The sequence below is a fragment of the Cornus florida genome, unplaced genomic scaffold, assembly GCF_030987335.1.
Source record: "Cornus florida cultivar Cherokee Brave unplaced genomic scaffold, ASM3098733v1 CherokeeBrave_3.0.0_Hap2_Chr08, whole genome shotgun sequence".
NCBI lineage: Eukaryota > Viridiplantae > Streptophyta > Magnoliopsida > Cornales > Cornaceae > Cornus > Cornus florida.
The window spans coordinates 20,699,380-20,719,762 of NW_026775578.1; the positions used below are offsets into that span (position 1 = coordinate 20,699,380).

Here is a 20,383-nt window from a genome sequence, read left to right on the forward strand (position 1 = left end):
GTATTTGGGTAAAGTGAGTGGAGAGAAAGGGAAGGAAATGAAAGGGTTTGGAGAGTTAACTTGTGCCTTGAACAATGAATTTCTTAATCTCCCAAAATTGGGAGGAAATGAAGGGAGAGGGAAGGAGAGGCTTGATGTGTGATTTCAGATGCCAATTTTGCCCTTGATTAGTTGATGTAGCAGTTGCCATTTTGAGTTTTGTAGTAGTTTGTAGTTGCAGAGGGAGAGGCAAAGAGAGAAAGTTCGGCTTTGTAGTTGCAGAGAGAGAGAGAGAGAGAGAGAGGGGTTCGCCGTTGAGAACGAGAACAAAGATGGAACGAGAATAGAGATGGAACGAATATATATCTATAGCTATATATATATATATATAAATTTATATTTTAAAATATAAAAGGGCATAATAGTAAATTTATAAAAATAATTCTCCTTCCTATCCTCATCTTTCTTCCCTCAAACATGATTATTATCCTTCCTTTTCATTCATAACTAATGCTATCCTTCTCTTTCAAATTCACCCTACCAAACATAGCCTTAAAGTCCATTCGTCCTAAATCCTTCCCCCTTATATTAAAAATAAAAAATAAAACGAAGCTTTGAGAGGATTGGTTTTCCAGTCAATCCAAACAAGCCGTAAAAGCATTTTCAAATTATTCTAGTCTCTTTTCTCTCCTGTCCTTCCAACTCTCGAGTCCAAACATCAGTCAACGGCTTTCCCTTGCCTCCTCTTTAGTTGAGCACACACGGACACAGTCCGTAACGTTAATGGTGGATTCCCAATTTCAAAGACTGTATAATTTTGCAGGCACATCACATGGACAACCTCAAATCACTACTTCCCATCAACCTCAAGCGCCTGATTACAGAAAGCACACCCGATGATCTTCCATTAACATCTTCCTCACTTCTCGACTTCTTTCTTCACCTACCCCATTTTAACCAAGTAATTCATTTACACACACACACACACACACACACATTTACATACACGAATGCTTCATTGTTCTTGTTTCTTCCTAGTTTCCGTAAGTACCCCTTTTCATTAGAGTCTTTTTTTCTTCTTCTTATTAACAGATTGTTAGGGATTTAACAGACCCAGAGACTGGTCTATGTGGTAAGGACAAGGACGCTGCTCTTGAATCGAAGCGCAAGGGCAACGAATGCGTCTCCAAAGGAGATTACTCCAAGGCTCTCAATTTGTATTCCCAGGTCACATATTCAGATTATGTGTGTGTATATAAATACTTCTTTGACCAACAACAGATATTCAGAATAGACAATTTTGGGTACTTAAATGTATATTTAAGATTTGAATGGTAACACCAAAATGATTTTATTTTCCATAGAATCAAATTCCAATTACATTATACTGGACAGTGTAAAGATACAAATTTACTATATTGTTTTCGTCGTTTTATTCTAAAATATAGAGGGTTTAATTTAGTAATCGACTAATATTTCTTCCTACATGCATTTGGGCATTGTATTTTGGTTATAAAAACAAAAAGTCTATACACACATATGCATCATCATCTCAAGGCTTTAAATGATATAATTCCACTTGGCAAAATTTCTTTAAAAGTAATGAATTTGTGAATTAAATTTGGGTTGCATTTCAAATTTACATTCTATTTGTAGTTCTAAGAAATATGTATGAACATTATATGGGAAATGGATTTTTAATAAGTATTATCATTAAAGAAGAAGCTTGAAATCCACAAGCTAGAGTATTTTTTATTTTTTTTTGAGCATTTCTGCGTATGTAGTGGTGTATGAAATCAATTCTGTTCTCTCTTTTGTTTGCAATAGACTGGTGAATTAGTTTTGCTCGCCACCATTGTTGTTTCTATTGTTTGGTCCCTGCTGGTATAGACCGTATAGTTGAACCTTGAGCTACCATAACTGTGCTTTTGTCCTTCCTTCTACCCTTCTAACTAGTAGTTAATACGGTGCTCAATAACAAGAGTTGTTTTTCTTTTATTTCATTATTATTTTGTAATGGTGCATAACAGGAATTTTAATTACACCCTTACTGTTGTTTACCCCCTTGCAAACTATGAACAGGCACTTCGGGTTGCTCCAACAGATGCTGATGACATGGACAAAAATCTGGTGGCAACGCTATATGTGAATCGTGCATCTGTATCGCATGTTTGTCCTACTCTAGTATTCATGCGTACTTCATATATGTTTAAATATTAATATTGAATAGTTATGAGATTTATTTGATTTTATGTCTTGCATGAGATTATTTTGGTTGGTTGAGATATCGAGTTTGCACTGACTGACATTCAATCAAACCTTATATCCATCCACATAGGGATACATGAATCTCTTTTAGCTAATGCCATTTTGATTTCATGTATTGTATCACTATATATCAATGTTTCTTTTCTAAATATATCAACTTGAACTATGCCATTCATTATCTGTGTAATTATTGGTCAAGTTGCACATAAACAAACCATCTGAATGTATAGATATAAGCTTTCATAATTGAAAAATGCAAAAAAAGGTGTATGAGCACGGGTTTATTACTTTACTGTGTTACCAAAAAATTCTACTATTGTTATATGTCACACATAATCCAGGAAACTCCTATATAAATATCTTATTCTGAGAGCGAACCAGTTGACTGCCTTTCAAAAAGCGCCCCACCCCCCACCCCCCATCCTCATCCTTTCTGCAACACACTTTCTGTCTCCATTCACACACACACAAACAGTGCCAAGTTGGCGGCCTTTTATATTTGTTAGCTAAGTTAAACAATCCACTAATCCTTCTCTGACCTTTCTTTGCTACTTTATCCAACTTGGTGGCCTTTTGAAATTGGGAACGCCTTTTTTTTTTTCTTCCTGAGAATACTTAAGATTTTATGAAACTCGAAGTAATTAAGTCTTTATAAAATTGGATATTGTTAGTATTATACTTTTCATATTTATCAAAAAGTATAATTACTATTTGCCATGTCCTCGTCTTGTCTGTATGCTACTTTTAAAGATTTATCATGTTGATGTGTCCGTATTGTGCGTGTTTATGTTCCATGTCCTTATTCCTGCTTCTTAGGCTGCTTATACATTAAAAGCCCAAGTGCACTCAGATAACTTAAAAGCAAGTATATTCTGTATTTTAGGGTGCTTGACGTTTGAAAACCATCTTTTCATTACTGTCATCTATGCACTTTAGTAGCCCTTAAGCATACAGCTGCAACAAATTTGTAATACAACATGGTTATGTGCTCACTGAGCCCACTTTCATCTTGTTTTGGAGTACTGTTTAGTTAATTGCTAAACTTTGGAGTTGCAGATGTGCTAAGCTCTTTAAGGCTAGAGTATTAGCTTGAGCGGGTCCAACAGGCCAAGTTTGAGGGCTGTTTGTTTAATTTTCTCATGGCATACATAAACTTATTCCACATGAAAAATTGATATTGAATGATCATCGAATTGCAAGAATTTTATGTGACAAGAAAACCCACACTCTCAAATCCTCGATGTCTCCAAGGATGATGTAAATAAAAAAGGCCTTTTCATTAGTTTTTTCTCTTCTTATTTTGCAGTTTCACTATGTGATGGATTTGTCATCCTTCCATACTTTGTACTTCCCTTGTTCTAATCTCAATAGATTGTTTGTTTCGTATCGCAAAAAATACAACTAAAATGAGTTTTCGTATTATCAGTATCAAATTTTGATATAGATTGATTTAGTTACCAAACATTGTGTATTTATTTATTATTATTATTATTTTTTTGGTTCTTTAGAAAATGGGTCTTCTAGTGGAGTGTCTACGAGATTGCGACCGGGCTCTTGTAATTTCTCCAAGTTATGCAAAGGTGAAAATGCTTCCACTTTTATTTGTCACTCTATGATGCTATATCCTTCTTTTTCCATCAGTTTAATGCAAGCAAATTTCTGGAACTTTATTGGAAAAAATATAAAATAAATAAATAAGAAGAAACAACGAAAAACAGAGAGAAGAAAATTATATATTTTTTAAAACTTCTTTGCTAGTTTATCTTTTGTCTTTTCTTTGACACGGAATAGGCAAGGTCCAAGCGAACCCCAATGAAAGCTATCTAGTATGTTCTGAAAATATATGTACAACTGAAGTTAATTTCACCTCGAAACAACCTTTTTGTGCTAGTCCACCTTGAATGCCTGTCACATTGCAACAATTTTGTGATAAAATTGCCACTGAGGTGTTACTGTAACAACTTTTTCAGTTGTAAATCATCACTTGATAGGCTCAACTCGAATTGTTATCACTTGGCTGATATTATGTTATGCTTGCAAAATGTCAATAAGGAAAAAGTGTAGCAAGTTTGGCCAAAAATATTTGAAAATGGAAGTGCTTCTGTGATGTTGTTCTCTTCTTGAATTTAAGTTTCTGCCAGTCATCACATTGTGGTTGGCATTTTTCAGCAATAAATTATCTTCACTGCAGGCATGGTATAGGAGAGGTAAGGCAAATGCTTCTTTGGAAAATTATGAAGATGCAAGCCGTGATTTAAATGTTGCCATGAACCTGGAACTGTCTTTGGGTGGAAAGAGACAGATAGAGAGTGAGCTGAAGTTAATCTCAGACCAAAATAAGGGGACAAGCAATTCATTGGATAAATCTAATGAGAACAACTTGGTTTTCAGTTTTCCTCAGTATGATATTCATATCTGTTAACTATATCCATATCTCATTTTTGTTTTTCTCATTTGTTAGTCTGTCTTTGAAAAGAGTCATACCTAGTGATTTGTTAATCTGTCATTGCTTCAAGTTATTCCTTATTTACATTTGTAGTCTACCCTTTTGATGATGTTCATCTTTAGCCATTAGGTGTTCCAAAGTCATTTTACTATGCTAGATGGCACAATTAGTTGATAAAGTCGACAAGCTCTATCTTTGATCATGAACTTGATACTGAAGCTGTATTTGATATAGTTTGAACTCAACTCAATACAGCCAGATCAAGAACAATATTAAATAACAAGGAACATTCGAAAATTATATATCTGGATAAAATCAATAGATATAAAGTTGTACAGCATTTGGAAATGATTATGGTTCACATTGCTTCACCCCCACTAATTTGGAAATGATTATGGTTCAATTATATTTTAGTTATTTTTTGTTCTTTGGAATAGGTGGTAGGTGCTTTTCATTTTTGTTCAATTTGGTGAAAATGTTTTGCAAGAACTCTGAGCTTCCTCGAACTCATTTTTTTTTTAACTGAGAAATGGTTGGCGTTTAGCAGTTCATGAAAGGAAATTGCTGCCGGAGAATCAGGGGTTGAATGGTAAACCATGTGGAGATAAAAGTGGGCCATTCTTGAAGTGAGCACTCTTGGAATTCTGATAGAAATAGAAAGCTCTTTTAGAAGTGACTGATGAATGGTGAAGTTTTGTTTTGTTTGAGCACCAAGTTCAAACTTAAAAGTACATTGGTCACTTAAGTATGTATGTCATTGCAATTGAGTTTCCAGATTGAGGAAACGGATCTTTATATCTTGACAGATATATGTTCTGGACCTCTTGAAGGACAGAGTAAGTAGGTCAAAACTCATTATCATGATTCACGAGTTAAATGCTGAATGACAACCTCAAAATGATTTAATATCAGAGGCTGGTTGGTAAACTGAATGGTTTTTATCACATTTCCAGCATAGCATTTGTTGTCGAGGTTCTGAGTGGTTCATGCGTGTTTCTCAACCTACCTATTAGGAAACTGTTTTACATCAAATTATGTTTATAAAGTCCTTTCTAGAAATTATTTTGTTTCCAAACCGAGGTCACTTTAAATTTGTGGCCTTTTTGCATGTGGATTTGGGTGTATACTGATATTTGTTGGCAGCTGCTGTTCATATTGTGATCCTTAGAAAATACAAGTAGTGAGGGGCAGGTCCATGAGTCTGGGTTTAGATCTGACTCGTGGGGTCTGAACATGCATTGGGATATTATTACCTGCAGAATGGGTGTTTGAAGTTTTAAAATTCTTCCTTCCTCTATTGTGATAACAAGGCTGCTTCTGTGCTACAAGTCTAGCTCACAACCATCTCATAGAGTCTGTACTCTTGTATCTCAAGAAATATTACCGGCAGTGTGGGTGTCTTAAGGTTCAAATCTCTTTGGTTCTCTGATGTGATAACAAGGCTGCTACAAGTCTAGCTCACAAACCCATATCTCTATATCATTAAACCAAACATGTGGTTGACCTGTCAAGGAGAATTGAATACAAAATTTACATATGTTTCCAACATAATAATAGAGCACCTTTTGGCTGATATTATAACACGAGTCAGCATATTTTATTACGAGTCAATAAATTACCATTATAACATTTTTGATCTTGGGCACAATAGATCTCAATCCTTGTAGTCGAGGGAGAGTTTTAATAGGGTTTTAAGAGTACACAATAGTTCTTAATTTAGAGGACATGATGCAATTTTACTGTTGTACATAATAATACTAGTACTTTCATTCTTTCTTCTGCTGTTCTACTAAAATAGTAGTAACCTTGTAACTTTGCTCTGCTTACCTCTATAAAATGCCGATGACACAGCAGGATTAAGGCAATCTCTCCCACTTCTCATATCTTCTTCTACTTCTAGAGTAGTGCATACGTTTTATTTGTATCCCAAGTATCGATAGTTCTAACTTCCAAAAAAAAAGTATCGATAGTTCTATGACGTGTGATTAGGTATAATCTTTTATTTATTTAAGGAGGATGGCAGTTGTCAATGTGAGGTGAGGTCACCTTATAACTATCTGCATTACCTTGACTTATCTTTTTCCATACCTCTTAGCAACAGCATGCTCATTAAAGAAGGATAAACTATTATATTTATCTGAGTGTTATGTTTTCAGGGTATGTTACCTTAATACCTTCTGTTTAGTATAAGTTCTTCATTTTGCCAGCATTTATTTTATTAGTTATTTGTGTGATGGTTATATATATTTTTTCTTGATTTCTTATAATGTAGGTCTTCTGTGACAGATGAGGAACACCAAATAAAATTGCAGTGTGTCTCTACGCCAAATAAAGGGAGGGGTATGGCCTGTTTGACTGACATTCCTCGAGCTTCTTTAATTCATGTTGAAGAACCTTATGCTGCGGTATGTGTAAAATCTTTCTTATTGATTATATCAGTTGCTCTAGATTTTCTAGGTATTAGTTTGCCTCTTGGATCCTAGTCATTGTTTTTTATTAATATAATTATTAACAAATGTACTTCTCTTGAATATATTCTCCAACAACTATAGTGGTGGTATCATGATGATTTTTCTGCTTTGCGTTTTTCTTATATCATTTTTTTTTGGAAATTCTTTTTTCTTATATCATTCAATAAAATGTTGCTGTTGAAAATGTCTTCATAAAACCATCACCAGTTCCTAGTATTAGCATATATTCCATGACTATTTGAGACACCAAGGCAATGCAAGAACATGAGCTTGAACAGGCTCTCTTGTTTTCCTACTCCAAGTAAAATGAGCAAGGAAATAAGAGGATTGGCCTCATTTCTTAATATCACATATTGCAATGGATTGGGATTTAAAATTATGACCAAAAGAAGAAAAAAGAAGATTTAAAATTACGGAAACGTATTCTGATTCTTGAACAACGCAACTATTAAATTGGCTGGTTTTGTTGACGATATTAAGCACCTTATGAGTAGTTGATGACGTGGTATTAGTGCAGGTTGGTGACATTGGTCCAGTATTCAATTCCGATGCATAATTGATACTATAAGATATCCACTTGCATGGTCCACTCATACGGTGGCTTTTAGCCTTAACTTGAGGTGGTGTCTTGACAATATAGTTAAATGCTGTTATTTACTAGGTTAAGCTTTTAGAATAGTTGGTTGTTTAACTTTTCCAAATTAATAAGAATCTGGTGGTTAGGGAGGGGGTGGGAATCTGACTGCCGTTCACAACTACTGGGGAAACCCAGATTCTTGCATATCTCAACGATGTTTGAAACTTGAAAGTAGTGCTTCACAGATGAGGAAAAGGAAACATATAGGCACGTTATAATGTTAGTGAAGAGGTAGAAATGCAATCAATTCCAGAAGAGATAGATAACATATCTTACAAGCATAATAAAATGATAAACTAAAAGCCGCTAGTGTGTGTGTGTGGTAGTTTTGCTCAATGGAATAGATGTTTATTTATTTTTTCCTCTTGACATGGGTTTGAGGATAAATATTATTCTTGCATTCATTGTCAGAGTAGTCATATACTCATATGGTTGCTAATTTGATGCAGCTAATTACTCAGTTCTGGACGGATATAATTCTTTCTTGCCTCACTGATCTGCAGATCATATTGAAGCAGTGTCGGGAAACTCATTGTCACTTCTGCTTGAATGAACTACCAGCGGATACAGTTCCTTGTTCATCATGTTCAACACCATTATATTGTTCCCGGCAATGTCAAATACAAGCAGGAGGAAAAAAGTTGGGGAATAATTCAAAGAATTATGGCATTCACGAGACTTTCTCGGGTGATCTTGAAAAATATATTTCAGATATTACTTCAGCCAATGTATGTGATCCGGTTGATGAATGCTTTGCTGAACATAGACATGAGTGCCAAGGTGTACATTGGCCTGCAATATTGCCATCTGACATAATTTTGGCTGGTCGAGTTCTAGTGAAGTCCATAGAGAAACAGAGACATGTTAAAGATGCTTCCAAACTCATAGGAACTTTGGTATTTGTTATGATTACTTTTGTCTAGTGATCTTCGATTTGGTTGTTTGTATTGTTTTATGTTAGGATCTAACTTGGCAGCTGGTGGCCTTCATTTCTTGTAGGAGCTTTCTCACAATTATGTAAACCTTCCTCCAGAAATCAAATTGGAGTTACATATATATTCCATCATTTTGTTGTACTGTCTTCAGCATTGTTACGACACTGAATTTCCAATTAGTGGGGTTACTGTTTCACAGGTGACATCCCTTTCCCTCCATTTCTCCTCTCTTTATGGGTCACCTCTATGTCCATTAGAATGTTCTATTATAAATACAGCTTCAGGATGTATGTTGTTGTACTGCTTTAAGTGAATTCTCTTAGAAGGAAAAATATCAAAATATTGGTTCAATAATTTTGCGTGTCTGAAAACCCTTATATTTGCAACTTCGATTTTTTCCGAAAGAATTGTGATGTGTACAAGATACCTTGATCAGTTGATTGTTACTTCACTGTAATGTTAATATCATTCTATTTATTTTGATATGATTTTAAAATAATCGCATTTATCTAAATAGAATAGGCTGTTAGGTTAACCTGAAAATGATTTATGTTTTTAAACTTTAGGTTTATGTTTTTCAACCTGGTAATAAACAACTTGGAATCCATTTGGACCTGAATTATTACTTTCTTATAAGTTTAATATTATTTTGATTGATTATAAACAATCACATTCATCCAAATATGAATGAGCTATCAGGTTAACCTGAAACGTTCGTGTTTTTAATATTTTTTGTCCTTGACTTGGTAAGAAACAACTTGGAATCCATTTGGGAATTTTGTACCCCACTCAAATCCAGTCCATGCCAAACTCTATTCTAGCGTCCTTCGCTAGTCACTTCTACTCTTTAGTTAAGTGTTTCATTTTTTGTATGTGTTTTGGCTTCCCTTTCAGGCATTAGGTGCCTCTCTCCCCACTCTTTTTGTTCTTACTAGCTTGCTTTACTTTATCAGGTTTGAGTAATGCCTATCACGACTCTAGAATTGGCACAACTTGGGGGCCATGCCACCATATGGTGAGGAAAAATAAAAAAAGAGTTTCTCAAGTACTCAACCAGAATTGTGTGTATATATATATAAAAAAAAATAAAAAAAGACACAATTTTCTTATATTGGACTGAAGTTCAAGGATACTGCATCTGCACACCTTTTAATATCCAAAAAGGAACAAGCAAATGAAAACATGTTGGTTTTAGGGGCTCTTATGCTGTAATGGGTTCTTGTTTTCTCCTGTTTCTTGTTGGTAAAATTCCCTACTGTTAGCTTTCTTGACAAATTTCTTATGCATGATAAAAAAATAAAATCCTGTTTATATCTGTTGACAGTCTTTTCATATTAACTATTTCTCTACTAGAATGTTGGAAATCTTCCGGAGAGGATGATATTAACCTCAATAAAAAATTTGAACAGAGAGGGGAGCTTCAATGCTGCATATATTCCACACATTATATTGTGATTCATAGTTACCTTCTTTTATCTTTCATGGATGCAGTTTGTTATCCTTCTTTCTCAAATTAAGGTGAACTCTATGGCTATTGTTCGTATGAAATATCTAGATGTATATGGGCCACTGACTCAGTCCGGAAAATTTTCTCCTGCGGGGGATGCTTTAACAAGCAACGTGGAACAGGTATGTACAAGTGTTGTTTTTCATTTTTGCTATTTATAACATTTTCTCATGAACTATCATTACAGTAATATTGCATTAGCGATTTCATGTATCTAATATTTAATCTTTTAAAATGTGTAATTCAAGCTGTTCTCCACTTCTATAACATAATTGTCAATATTGAGAACCAGGAAAGGAGTATATGGAAATTAAAAACAGTTAAAATTCTTCTTTGGCATGCAAGTTTCTTCTTTGCTGCGGTAATTAACGTATTAAAACAATACTAGCTTTGTGCATTACTGCTTTATTTTTCCTTGTTCTGTACATATTTTTCATGTTTATGTTGCTTATGTTTATTGTAGGCTTGCATGCAAAGCATGGGGAATCACATATTAGTTTGATATGAAATTTATTATGATAAAAAGGTATACAAGGAAAGATGGGGATCTCTTCACGGTAAAAAACTTGCAATCACCCTAATAAATAAATGAAGTATTTTGAATAAAACCATGGTAGATACCAAAACCAAGAATGAACTCAGTTACACTGCAATGGACTTCTTATATATGAATCCGAAGTAATAGCTTCAATTTTTTTCCATGACAGTTGGATTGTTACAAGTCTGGGATCATGAGAGAGAGATGCTCGTAATTGGTTTAAGATCAGAGTTTTATCTAATTTACTGAGAAGCCTCAATAGGCCCTTAGCAGAATTCCTCCAATAGCTTAAAGTTGATGCAAAACCAGCTTGCCATGAGCCTGGTCTACTCAAAGGGGGCAATTTTTGTATTGCCCCAAATGAAGGCTTACTTCCCTTAGGTTGTGCAAACTAAATCTGTGCTCACTATATTTTCTCCCGAGGCTAATAAACTTTGTAGCTCAATTGTTCTTCCCTTGTGGTTACCAATGTGGCTACTTTTGCATAACCCTTTTCATCATGTTGAAAATGCTAGACTTACTTTTGTGGTGGCAAAGATTGAATTTGTGGCATTAAGTCCACCACTCATCTTTTTAAGAGAGAAAGTATCAATAATTTTGTTGCTCACCCTACTGATTGTAATCCATAGCATCACCATATGGGGCACAGTTTTGCATGCTAGAAACAATAGGGAGTATACATTACAAGGTCAGGCTCACTTATCCTGATAATTGACCATTATTATTATGAGAATGGATAATGAAGGAAGATGTACTTCATATTTTATCAACTGACATGCAAAATAAGCATTTGCTTGGAAAAATGAGACTTAGTGCCTCCTTCACAATAAGTCAACTCATGAGCTTTGACCTTTTTAAAGCAAACTCAAGTTAAAGGAGATTCACTAGACAAAACGTTAGGTTGATGAAGGTGTTATGGCTCTAGTTTGGAATCATAACTTTCTGAGAGGGAAAATAAGGGAGGACATTGTAGAGGCATCCGATTGCTAGGAGCCAAGTCCTAGGTCCAATGATGAGTACAACCTGCAAATTATGCTACTCAGCAAGTTCCCTTTTCTTTTCCCCAGTAAGTAAACATGGTGCTTTGCAAAGAGCAGTAATATTCATAATCAAATGGTAGTTTTTGTTATTTCACTCTTTTCAACTTCAGTTGAAACAGAAAGTCTTTCTTCTAACTGTGATGCCGTTTAAATTGATATTATTTTGTAGGTCAGAGTAGGTCTAGCTATCTATTCAGCCGGCTGTTTGTTTAACCATTCCTGTCAACCAAACATCCATGCATATTTCCTCTCACGTACTCTCCATATACAATCAACAGAATTTGTGGCAGCTGGGTACCCACTGGAGCTGTCTTATGGTCCACAGGTACTCTTACTCTTAATTAATAGCTTTCATTTCCCTGTTCCTTTTATAGGGTATTTTGCATGATATTGCTATCACTTTTAACATATTGCTAAGGCTTTAAATGAAACTATCTTCAGATAGAAGTGAATGGCATAAACTAAGTTAGTGTCTACTTTTCTGTATGCTTCTGTTCTGCCTGGAACTGCCATTGTGATTTTGGTGTTTATCTGTACAATGGGAAACATCAAATCTGGAAGAACTCCGCAATCACCTTATGCAATTAATTAATGTAAACTTTGATTTTCCAGGTTGGGCATTGGGACTGTCAAGACCGCCAACAATTTCTGGAGGATCAATACTCATTCAGATGTCAGTGCAGTGGCTGTTCAGAATTGAATCTATCTGACCTTGTTTTAAATGCTTTTCGGTGTGTGAAGCTAAATTGTTTTGGCGTAGTCTTAGATAGCTGCAGGGTCAAGTACGAAAACCAGAAAATCCACCACTTCGTTGGTGTTTGCAGTACGGACCCTTGCATTCAGGTATTATATATTCTCCAATTCTAGTATGTGAATCTCTTTTATATGACAGACTGATTTTCTGAGAGGATAGCCATCAGATAGACCTTAGGTATGGGTCTTGGTAGCATTTAAAATTTTCAAATGGAAGTCACATGTGAGGGATTGAGGTTGATACATCCTCAATAGGTATCTCTATTACAAGATTTCTGATACAGAAGTCCACATAAGTGGACGGGCTTATTCATCCTAGTTATTTAGCTTTTGTACACAGGAAAAGTGAGTTTGAAAATGCTAACAATTATAGGTTACACTCACCCGACTTGGTTAACTTTTGGCGCTCAAACGTGGAACTCATTAGTGGTATGCTAACTTTTGGCACTCAAACGTAAAACTCATTAGTGGTATGTTTTGTACTCATGACACTATTGAAAATTGAAATGCTACTTGTAGCAATAGTTATGGCCTAACCTGATGTGCAGTGGGTTAAAATCATTTATCCTATTTCCTGTCTCTGAATCTTCTGACATTATGAAGGTTGACAATCTCAAAAATGATGAGATTTATAAAGTGGCTCACCATGTGTTTGAAGAAATCAATCACACCCATCAGATTGAGCCTGGATATTGTTTGAATTGTGGTTCGTATCGTGATCTGGAAGCTTCAAGTGCAAGAGTCAATGAAGCTGAGATTTATATCAGAAGGTATAGTTAAATTTTATTGAAACTTTTTTGTTCTTAAATTTTTGACAAGAAATCAAAATATATTAATAAGGAGAAAGGAATTCAAATATCAAACAATGAGAGATACATTACTGCATATAGGAAACAGCACACAAGGACAATAAGAATTTCCACCACACGTGGATGCAATAAAGAACTATGACACACGTCCCTACTATATTTCATGTACAAACCCCAAAACACCATTTCCAACAAGTGCAAGGAGGGTTGGGTGACATGTAAACAATGTCAAAGTGGTTGCCCGTCTTTGCTAAAATTCTGCCCCCTTATAGCTGATCTTGTAAATTGGAACCCAACTAATCTTCATTTGAAAAGTGGAAGAAGAGTCGAGAATTCTATTGTCCAAGTGACCATAACACCAGGAGGTATAGGATCCTAGAGTCACCCACTTAACTACTCATCATAGCCTCCCTGAACCAAGCAACGAAAAAACCTCATTGAGTAAGCTTCTCTAAGGTCCTCTAGTAGAACTAACATATCAACCTTAATGGGGGGGGTGCCCACCCCCCCCCCCCCCCCCCCCCCCCCCCCCCCCCCACACACATGTGTTCTCCAAAATACTTCGAGTTTCAAATTTAACCTTGATTTCCTACAGAGCAAGCCATTGAAGTTAAACTTGGAGGTTTCCAAGAAATATAGATCTCATTCCTGTGGTTCTAAAAGAGCTACGGTCTCATTGAAGCTTTTCTGAATGCAGACTTTCAGACCGTATACGGTGGACCATGATCTAATTAAGAAGACCGCCGAACAAGATTTGTTGTTACAATAGACAGAATGAAATTAATATGTGCTGTATATTTATCTTACTGATTTGGAAACTTCTAAGCTTGAGCCGATTGATTTGTGCATACACATTCACACGCTATATATACATACATTAGTACATATGTATTACCTACACTAATGGAAACATACTTATATACATGCACACATATATTTATTCATGTATATTTTATTTATGATTCTCTATCTGGATAATTTCTCATATTGAAATGTTTTGTTGGACAGATTGCATGATGCAATAATTTCCAATGAAGTCCCAGCTAATAAACTTTTAGATGCTTTGAGATCTCTTGATATGTTGAGATCAACATTGCATGCATACAACAAGAAAGTTGCACAGGTGAGTTCTAGACACCCCTCAATGCTATTTGAGCAGCAACTTGATTTATCTTTCTATAATGGGATAAAAATCCCTCGTGTTCATGTATAGTTACCAGTAAGACAGTGGATACATTGCATGAGCTATCTTGGGCTGCACTTCACCGGCTGAAGCATAATTTGATAATTTCAACTGTAATTATAATTACCAAATGAAAACAATTTGTTTGACCATACATACTGTTATTTTCCAGGTGGAGGACAATATTGCGCAGGCATTTTGTCTAGTTGGAGAACTACAACCTGCAATGGACCATTGTAAAGCATCAATTGAGGTAAATCTTTCATTTAAGCATAAGAGTCATCATGCCATCCTTCCAGAAAATTGTGTTTTGCATGCACCACTTGTTTGTCTCTAATGCATATCACTTAATCCCATAAACCAATACACAAGGTCATGGCATTCCATTACTGCTCCTCCTCATCACTATAGAAGTTTAGCACTCCTCAATAAAGATCCATAAAGAGTTGATCTTAGAACTACATATACTTGAACCTTGAATGTCACCATACCCCCTTGTTGCACCCCACAGTGTGTTGATCAAGTAAAGATGCCCCATCTGGAATGATCATAAAGATGAGTTACATTTCTGAAGAATAAATAAATAACCAAACAAAACACAATGTAGATTCCTGGTGCTCCTTCCATTTTTTTCCTACAGCATAGAATACGTTTTCTAAATCACCACCACGAACAAGAGGAACCCTTTCAAGGAAAGCATATGGAATAGAATTCCTCCCAGAAATTTATTATCATAAAGTTTATTTTAACAATATCTTAAACGTATTTCAATATTGCTAGAAAAGATTGGAGAGAGAATTAATGTGGCCGACCCCTTTCATACGGGATTAAGGAAAGGATGATGATTTCAATATTGCTATATGGTTGGATATATTCTGATGTACGTGTTTACTTAATGGGGCTATATTGCATTTATAAACAACAGACACCTTCTGATAATGCTCTTATTTGGTAAGAAGCTTTCTTGATTGTAGCTTTTTTGGGGATCATTGCAGTTCAGAATCTCATTGCGAATGCTTGTAACATCTTCCTTCATCTCCGCCATTAATATTGCTTCATTGTCGTGATAAATCTGTTGGAACCTTTTGCTAACAAACATCACTAAAACCCCTCAATAACTTATTGAAATTCATCAGAATCTTCTGGGTTTTCCCCTGGATAAGCTCTGTTGAATGACCCTCTTAAAATGCAGCAACACGAATAATAGAACCGTGGATTCAACTCGGCATAAAAGGAATATTAGCTGCGGGTATTATTTTTATCTTCTATTTATGACTGGATCACCTTTCTAATCCACTTATGAAAATACATATACACACATAGATACAAGGTAATTTAATCTTACTATCGGAGAAGTCAAATTCAAAAGAACTGCTATAAGGAAGCTCTAGTGAACTATCCTATGCCGTTGCTGTTTAGAACAATCACCAATCTTATTGCTACTGACATCTCAGTTGATCTTGTACAAAATTATTGAGTCAATTTAATGCTGTTTAAGATATTGCATCCTCGGTCGAAAAAGCTCACCGTCTTTAACTTTAGGGTTGGTGATTGTCTTAATGGTGAAGTACTGATAAAGCTGAAGACGAGAGTGAGAACGGGAGGTGACAATAGGAGATGGTGGTACTTATCACATGACTAGAAGAAATAAAGCCCTGCCATTTCTCTCTCTCTCTCCTAACATTTATCAGTACTTTTCACCAAGGGATTTTTCCTCAATTCAAGGAGCCATAGAGTCGTGATACTTTTCGTCTATCTATGTGTGTGTGGGGAATCACGGAGCCAGGAATTTTGAATTGGGGGTGCCAAACTAAAATTGTGTAACTAAAATTTGGAAAGAGAATTGGTAAAGAAAAATTATAGCTAAAAAATTAATTTTTCTTAATTGTTTCAATTTTTTTAACATTGCAATTTTCGAAAGGGAATTTTTTGAGTACTTTGATTCCACTTTGGCAAAGATATATATAATTATTGCCTTGATGAGAGATTAGTAATAAAAAGAAGTTCCATTTTAACTAAAACAAATCCTGCATATTTTAATAAAACACAATTATTAAGAACAAAATTGAGAAGTACTTTAATAACTTTTACGAGGAGTAGCTCTATAATTTTTCATTTAACAAGTGCCAACGAAAAATATTAGTATATAATTTAAAATATTTTTCCTTGCAAACACCATCTAACAAAAATGTCTGAAAAAAAAAAATGGTGTTGGCTCAAGTGGGCAAGTTATTTGGCCTTGCTGCCTCAAGAAGCAACAGGTCTAAGGTTCGACTCCTCTTGGGTGCAAATAATTCCTTGGAGGGGTGTGTGTGAGTACCAACTAAGAAAAAAAATGTCTGGAAAAAAAAAATCATGTATCTTTATTAAATATCAGGACACGTTTGTATAAGTTATCATTTTTCTCTCTTGAATTCCAATAATTGATATCACACATGTAATAATGTTATGTCTCAGTATACCATAAGAATGAACTTAAATTTTTGTTTCATAATATTGGACTTCAAAAGTAAAGGCTAAGAGGGTTAAAGCTAAAATTTAGTTTTAGAAAATAAAGTTATATTTATTTCCTATCTATAGTAATTAGAAAAATCTAGTCCCTTCCTCTTTCGTAGCATTATCCTCTTGGATGCAGTTGCCATCTCCTTTGTTAATCTGTATGATGAAGTGCTTATTTTGGTCAACATATATGTGTGTGTGTGTGTAAACAAAAAGAGTGTCATGAGATGCTCTATGAGTTACTGAATGATGGCAGGCTATTTGTGGATTAAGTTTGATAATTCTTTTACTTGATGACTGCTCACGAAGCAGGTTATAAACAAAAATCTTCAGGTTTAGTTAAAAATATATAAATAAATTCTTAATTTGCATTTACCGGTCAATTTTATTTTTTCAGTATTTTCTTATAATACATTAGGCAATTATTTACGAGTCAACTGGGATAGTGTAAATTAACTACTCTGAGCTGCCCCACTCTTTAAATGTAGCATAGCTGCCAGGTTTGGGTGTATTTTTTGGTTCCCTCATGGTCTGTGGAGTATCTTATGTTGAAAATGGACTATAATCAAATTTCTTGCCATGGTTTTGTCTGGGATATTTCCTGCTTTGATTGATTTAAGAAGTTTAAAATCATTATGGTACCTTTGGTTGTTCTATCTAGTTTTTCCTTTCACTAGTAGTGAGATCTGATTGGGAATTTATTGTTCTATTGATTTGGCAGATCCTTGAAAAGCTCCATGATCCTAATCACATTGTTATTGGAAATGAATTGGTAAAACTTTCATCCATTCAGTTATGTATGGGTGACAGTGCGGCCATGGAGAACATAAATCGTGTGGGTTCGATTTTTTTCCGGTACTATGGATCTCACTCCGACATAATATTCCCATATCTGCAATACCTGAAGACAGAAGCTCACAAACTTCTTCAGTAAAGTGTCATTCTATGCTTACCGTTCAAGTTAACAATGCATTAAGAGCCCTAATGCATAAATCACATTGTTCGATCTCCCTATCCCTATGGGAGGGAGAAAGAACTACTTTTCCTGAGTCACAAGATGCATTCATCCCAACTGTTGCCGTCTGTTTGGCATATTTGCCTTGTAGAGAGATGGCTAGTAATGAGCCCATGGCTTTTAAACATTGCTGGTGAAGTTGTTCCTCTCACTGATGCTTAAAGTCATAAAAAGTAGTTAACATTTCAGATGATTGCAGATTTGTATATTGATTTATTTATTTATTATTATTATTTTAATTTTTGGTTCTTCATTGGAGTAATGCAAAAGGAATATAGCATATTTTTACAAGATTAGTATTTCTGAAAGTGTCTACTGACATCTCTTGAAATCTGCTATGGTTGGTTGAACTTGACATGCTTTATGAAAGCTGTAATTGCTGTGTGAAGCAGAAGTCAGACGGTCTCCCTATTAATTTATTGATGATAACATTTGGAATCTGCCAAACCATAAAACATGAAATATTTTACAACTCAAGGGAATGAGTGCCAAATATTTGTTGTAGACTATGGCAATTTTGCATGAACAGGAAGGGGATATTACTCAAGCTTGCAAAGCCACTTGCATAACAAATCCAGTTATGAATGGCCATAGCCTTTAAAACTTAGTTCTTTAAGGGCCTGTTTAGTAACAGAAATTATTTCCTACTTTCTACTGTCAATTTTGAAAAAGCAAAAGTAAAATCATGTTTATTAAATTACTTTCACTTTTTTATTTTGAGGAAGTAATTCCTAAATTTGTGAAGAGAAGAGAAAGTAAGAAAATTTTACTTTCTCTACTTCCTATACTGTGCGGAGGAAGTGATTTCAACACTGTAGCGCTAAATACTATAGCGCTAACTTTCTAAAACCTAAAACCTGTCTCGTTTATATCATCATCCGTAACATGCCCTAGCCTCTCGCCTCATATCTCTGCTTTAAGAAAGTTCTACCCGTCATCCCTGATCTGCGAGCATCGATCAGCAACGAAGACTCAACGGCCGACCAACACTTCTCGCCAGTAAGTTTGCCCTCTCTTCTCTGATTCTTCCTCTTCTCAGATTTTCTTTCTTCGCATATGCTCCCTCTCCTCGTATATGAAGATTTTGCCCTAGAATCTGCAATTTCTCTTCCCGAATCTGTATGTGTATATCTGTATCTGCAATTTCTCTTCCCGAATCTGTACGTGTACGTGTATATCTGTATTTGCAATTTCTCTTCCCGAATCTGTACGTGTATATCTGTATCTGCAATTTCTCTTCCTGAATTTGTATGTGTATATCTGTATGTGTATATATAGCAATTTTATTTTTTCACAAGAGAGATATGCAGCTCAATTTTTGCCTTTAATGTAGTGGAAATATGGTGCCTGGGACACCATAAATTGATTCACTAGGAACCTAGGAATGATCCTAGAAATAGATGATTTTTGTATGTCAGTTCATTCTGTTATGAGTGGCAAAGAAAAATTACAGATTTTTTATTTTTATTTTTTATTTTTTTGTAAGAGATCAATACATTGCTAAAATCAGACTCGAGAATTGTATTCATGAGACAGTGAATAGCACAATCATCTTCCTAAGCATTTTCATAGCCCTAAGAATGCACTTACATTTTCATAGCGAAAGAAAAATGTGTAAGAATTCTTGTTGTCAACACATTAAACTAACCAATATGTATTACAAATTTACGACTTGATATAAAAAATTATTGTCTTTAAACATAGAAGCTACTGATGCTTCAAACCAAAAATAACTATAATAGAAATAAACCAAGCACTTACATAGATCATACTATGAAAAGAATCAAAGAAGACATATACACACACCCAAAAAAATGATCCAAAGATAAGTTCGATTGAAACTGACCACTGCCTGTACAATCTATGAACACATTGAAAAGAATAAAAGAAGACAGACACAGAGACAAATGATCAAAAGATATTTTGCTTGAAACTGACCACAGCCTGGATAATCTGGATTTCTGTACAAAGAGAAAGCCCAACAAAAAGCAACTCCAACTCCTCATCTTGTGATGTGGTTCTCTGGCATAAAAGAAAGATATGAAAAAAAAACAATGCGTGATATTTTCAAGAAGCTTGAATTGAAGTGAAAACAGAAAATCAATAAAAAAATAAAGAAGTTTGAGCAAAATTGCACTTTACCTGCTATCTAGAATTAACATTTTCATAGATTCTCCAACTTCTGTAAAATCTGGATAAAGTGAAAACTAAAAGGAAGGTTGGGCCTAAAACTGCCACCATATTTATGTGGAAGGGAAGGTTCTTTACTTTTTATAAGTTCTGTAGTTCCTCTTGCAATATTA

General features: G+C 34.9%; 1 protein-coding gene across 2 annotated transcripts; it reads left to right on the forward strand.

The window, feature by feature from the left end:
• The first annotated feature begins 608 nt into the window (after positions 1-608).
• LOC132270675 (uncharacterized) lies at positions 609-18,333 on the forward strand. 2 transcript variants are annotated; one of them, XM_059771864.1, is made up of 15 exons: positions 609-940; positions 1,072-1,206; positions 2,062-2,148; positions 3,756-3,827; positions 4,439-4,647; positions 6,966-7,098; positions 8,251-8,697; positions 8,801-8,935; positions 10,228-10,365; positions 11,991-12,146; positions 12,434-12,664; positions 13,178-13,344; positions 14,392-14,506; positions 14,739-14,819; positions 17,787-18,333. In XM_059771864.1, the coding sequence occupies exons 1-15, from the start codon at positions 812-814 to the stop codon at positions 17,997-17,999; spliced, it is 2,448 nt and encodes an 815-aa protein (XP_059627847.1). In that variant the 5' UTR covers positions 609-811; the 3' UTR covers positions 18,000-18,333. The 2 variants fall into 2 exon arrangements, with proteins under 2 accessions (XP_059627847.1, XP_059627848.1); XM_059771865.1 differs by having other exon boundaries at positions 610-940; positions 8,305-8,697.
• The last annotated feature ends 2,050 nt before the right edge of the window (positions 18,334-20,383 follow it).

What these genes read in the sequence shown, in the direction of transcription:
- LOC132270675 (XM_059771864.1), top strand. Translation starts at nt 812, where the DNA reads ATGGACAACCTCAAATCACTACTTCCCATCAACCTCAAGCGCCTGATT. An exon ending in AGCTGTCTTATGGTCCACAG is followed by an intron (nt 12,147 to 12,433) that starts GTACTCTTACTC and finishes TTGATTTTCCAG; the next exon opens with GTTGGGCATTGGGACTGTCA. An exon ending in ACAACAAGAAAGTTGCACAG is followed by an intron (nt 14,507 to 14,738) that starts GTGAGTTCTAGA and finishes GTTATTTTCCAG; the next exon opens with GTGGAGGACAATATTGCGCA.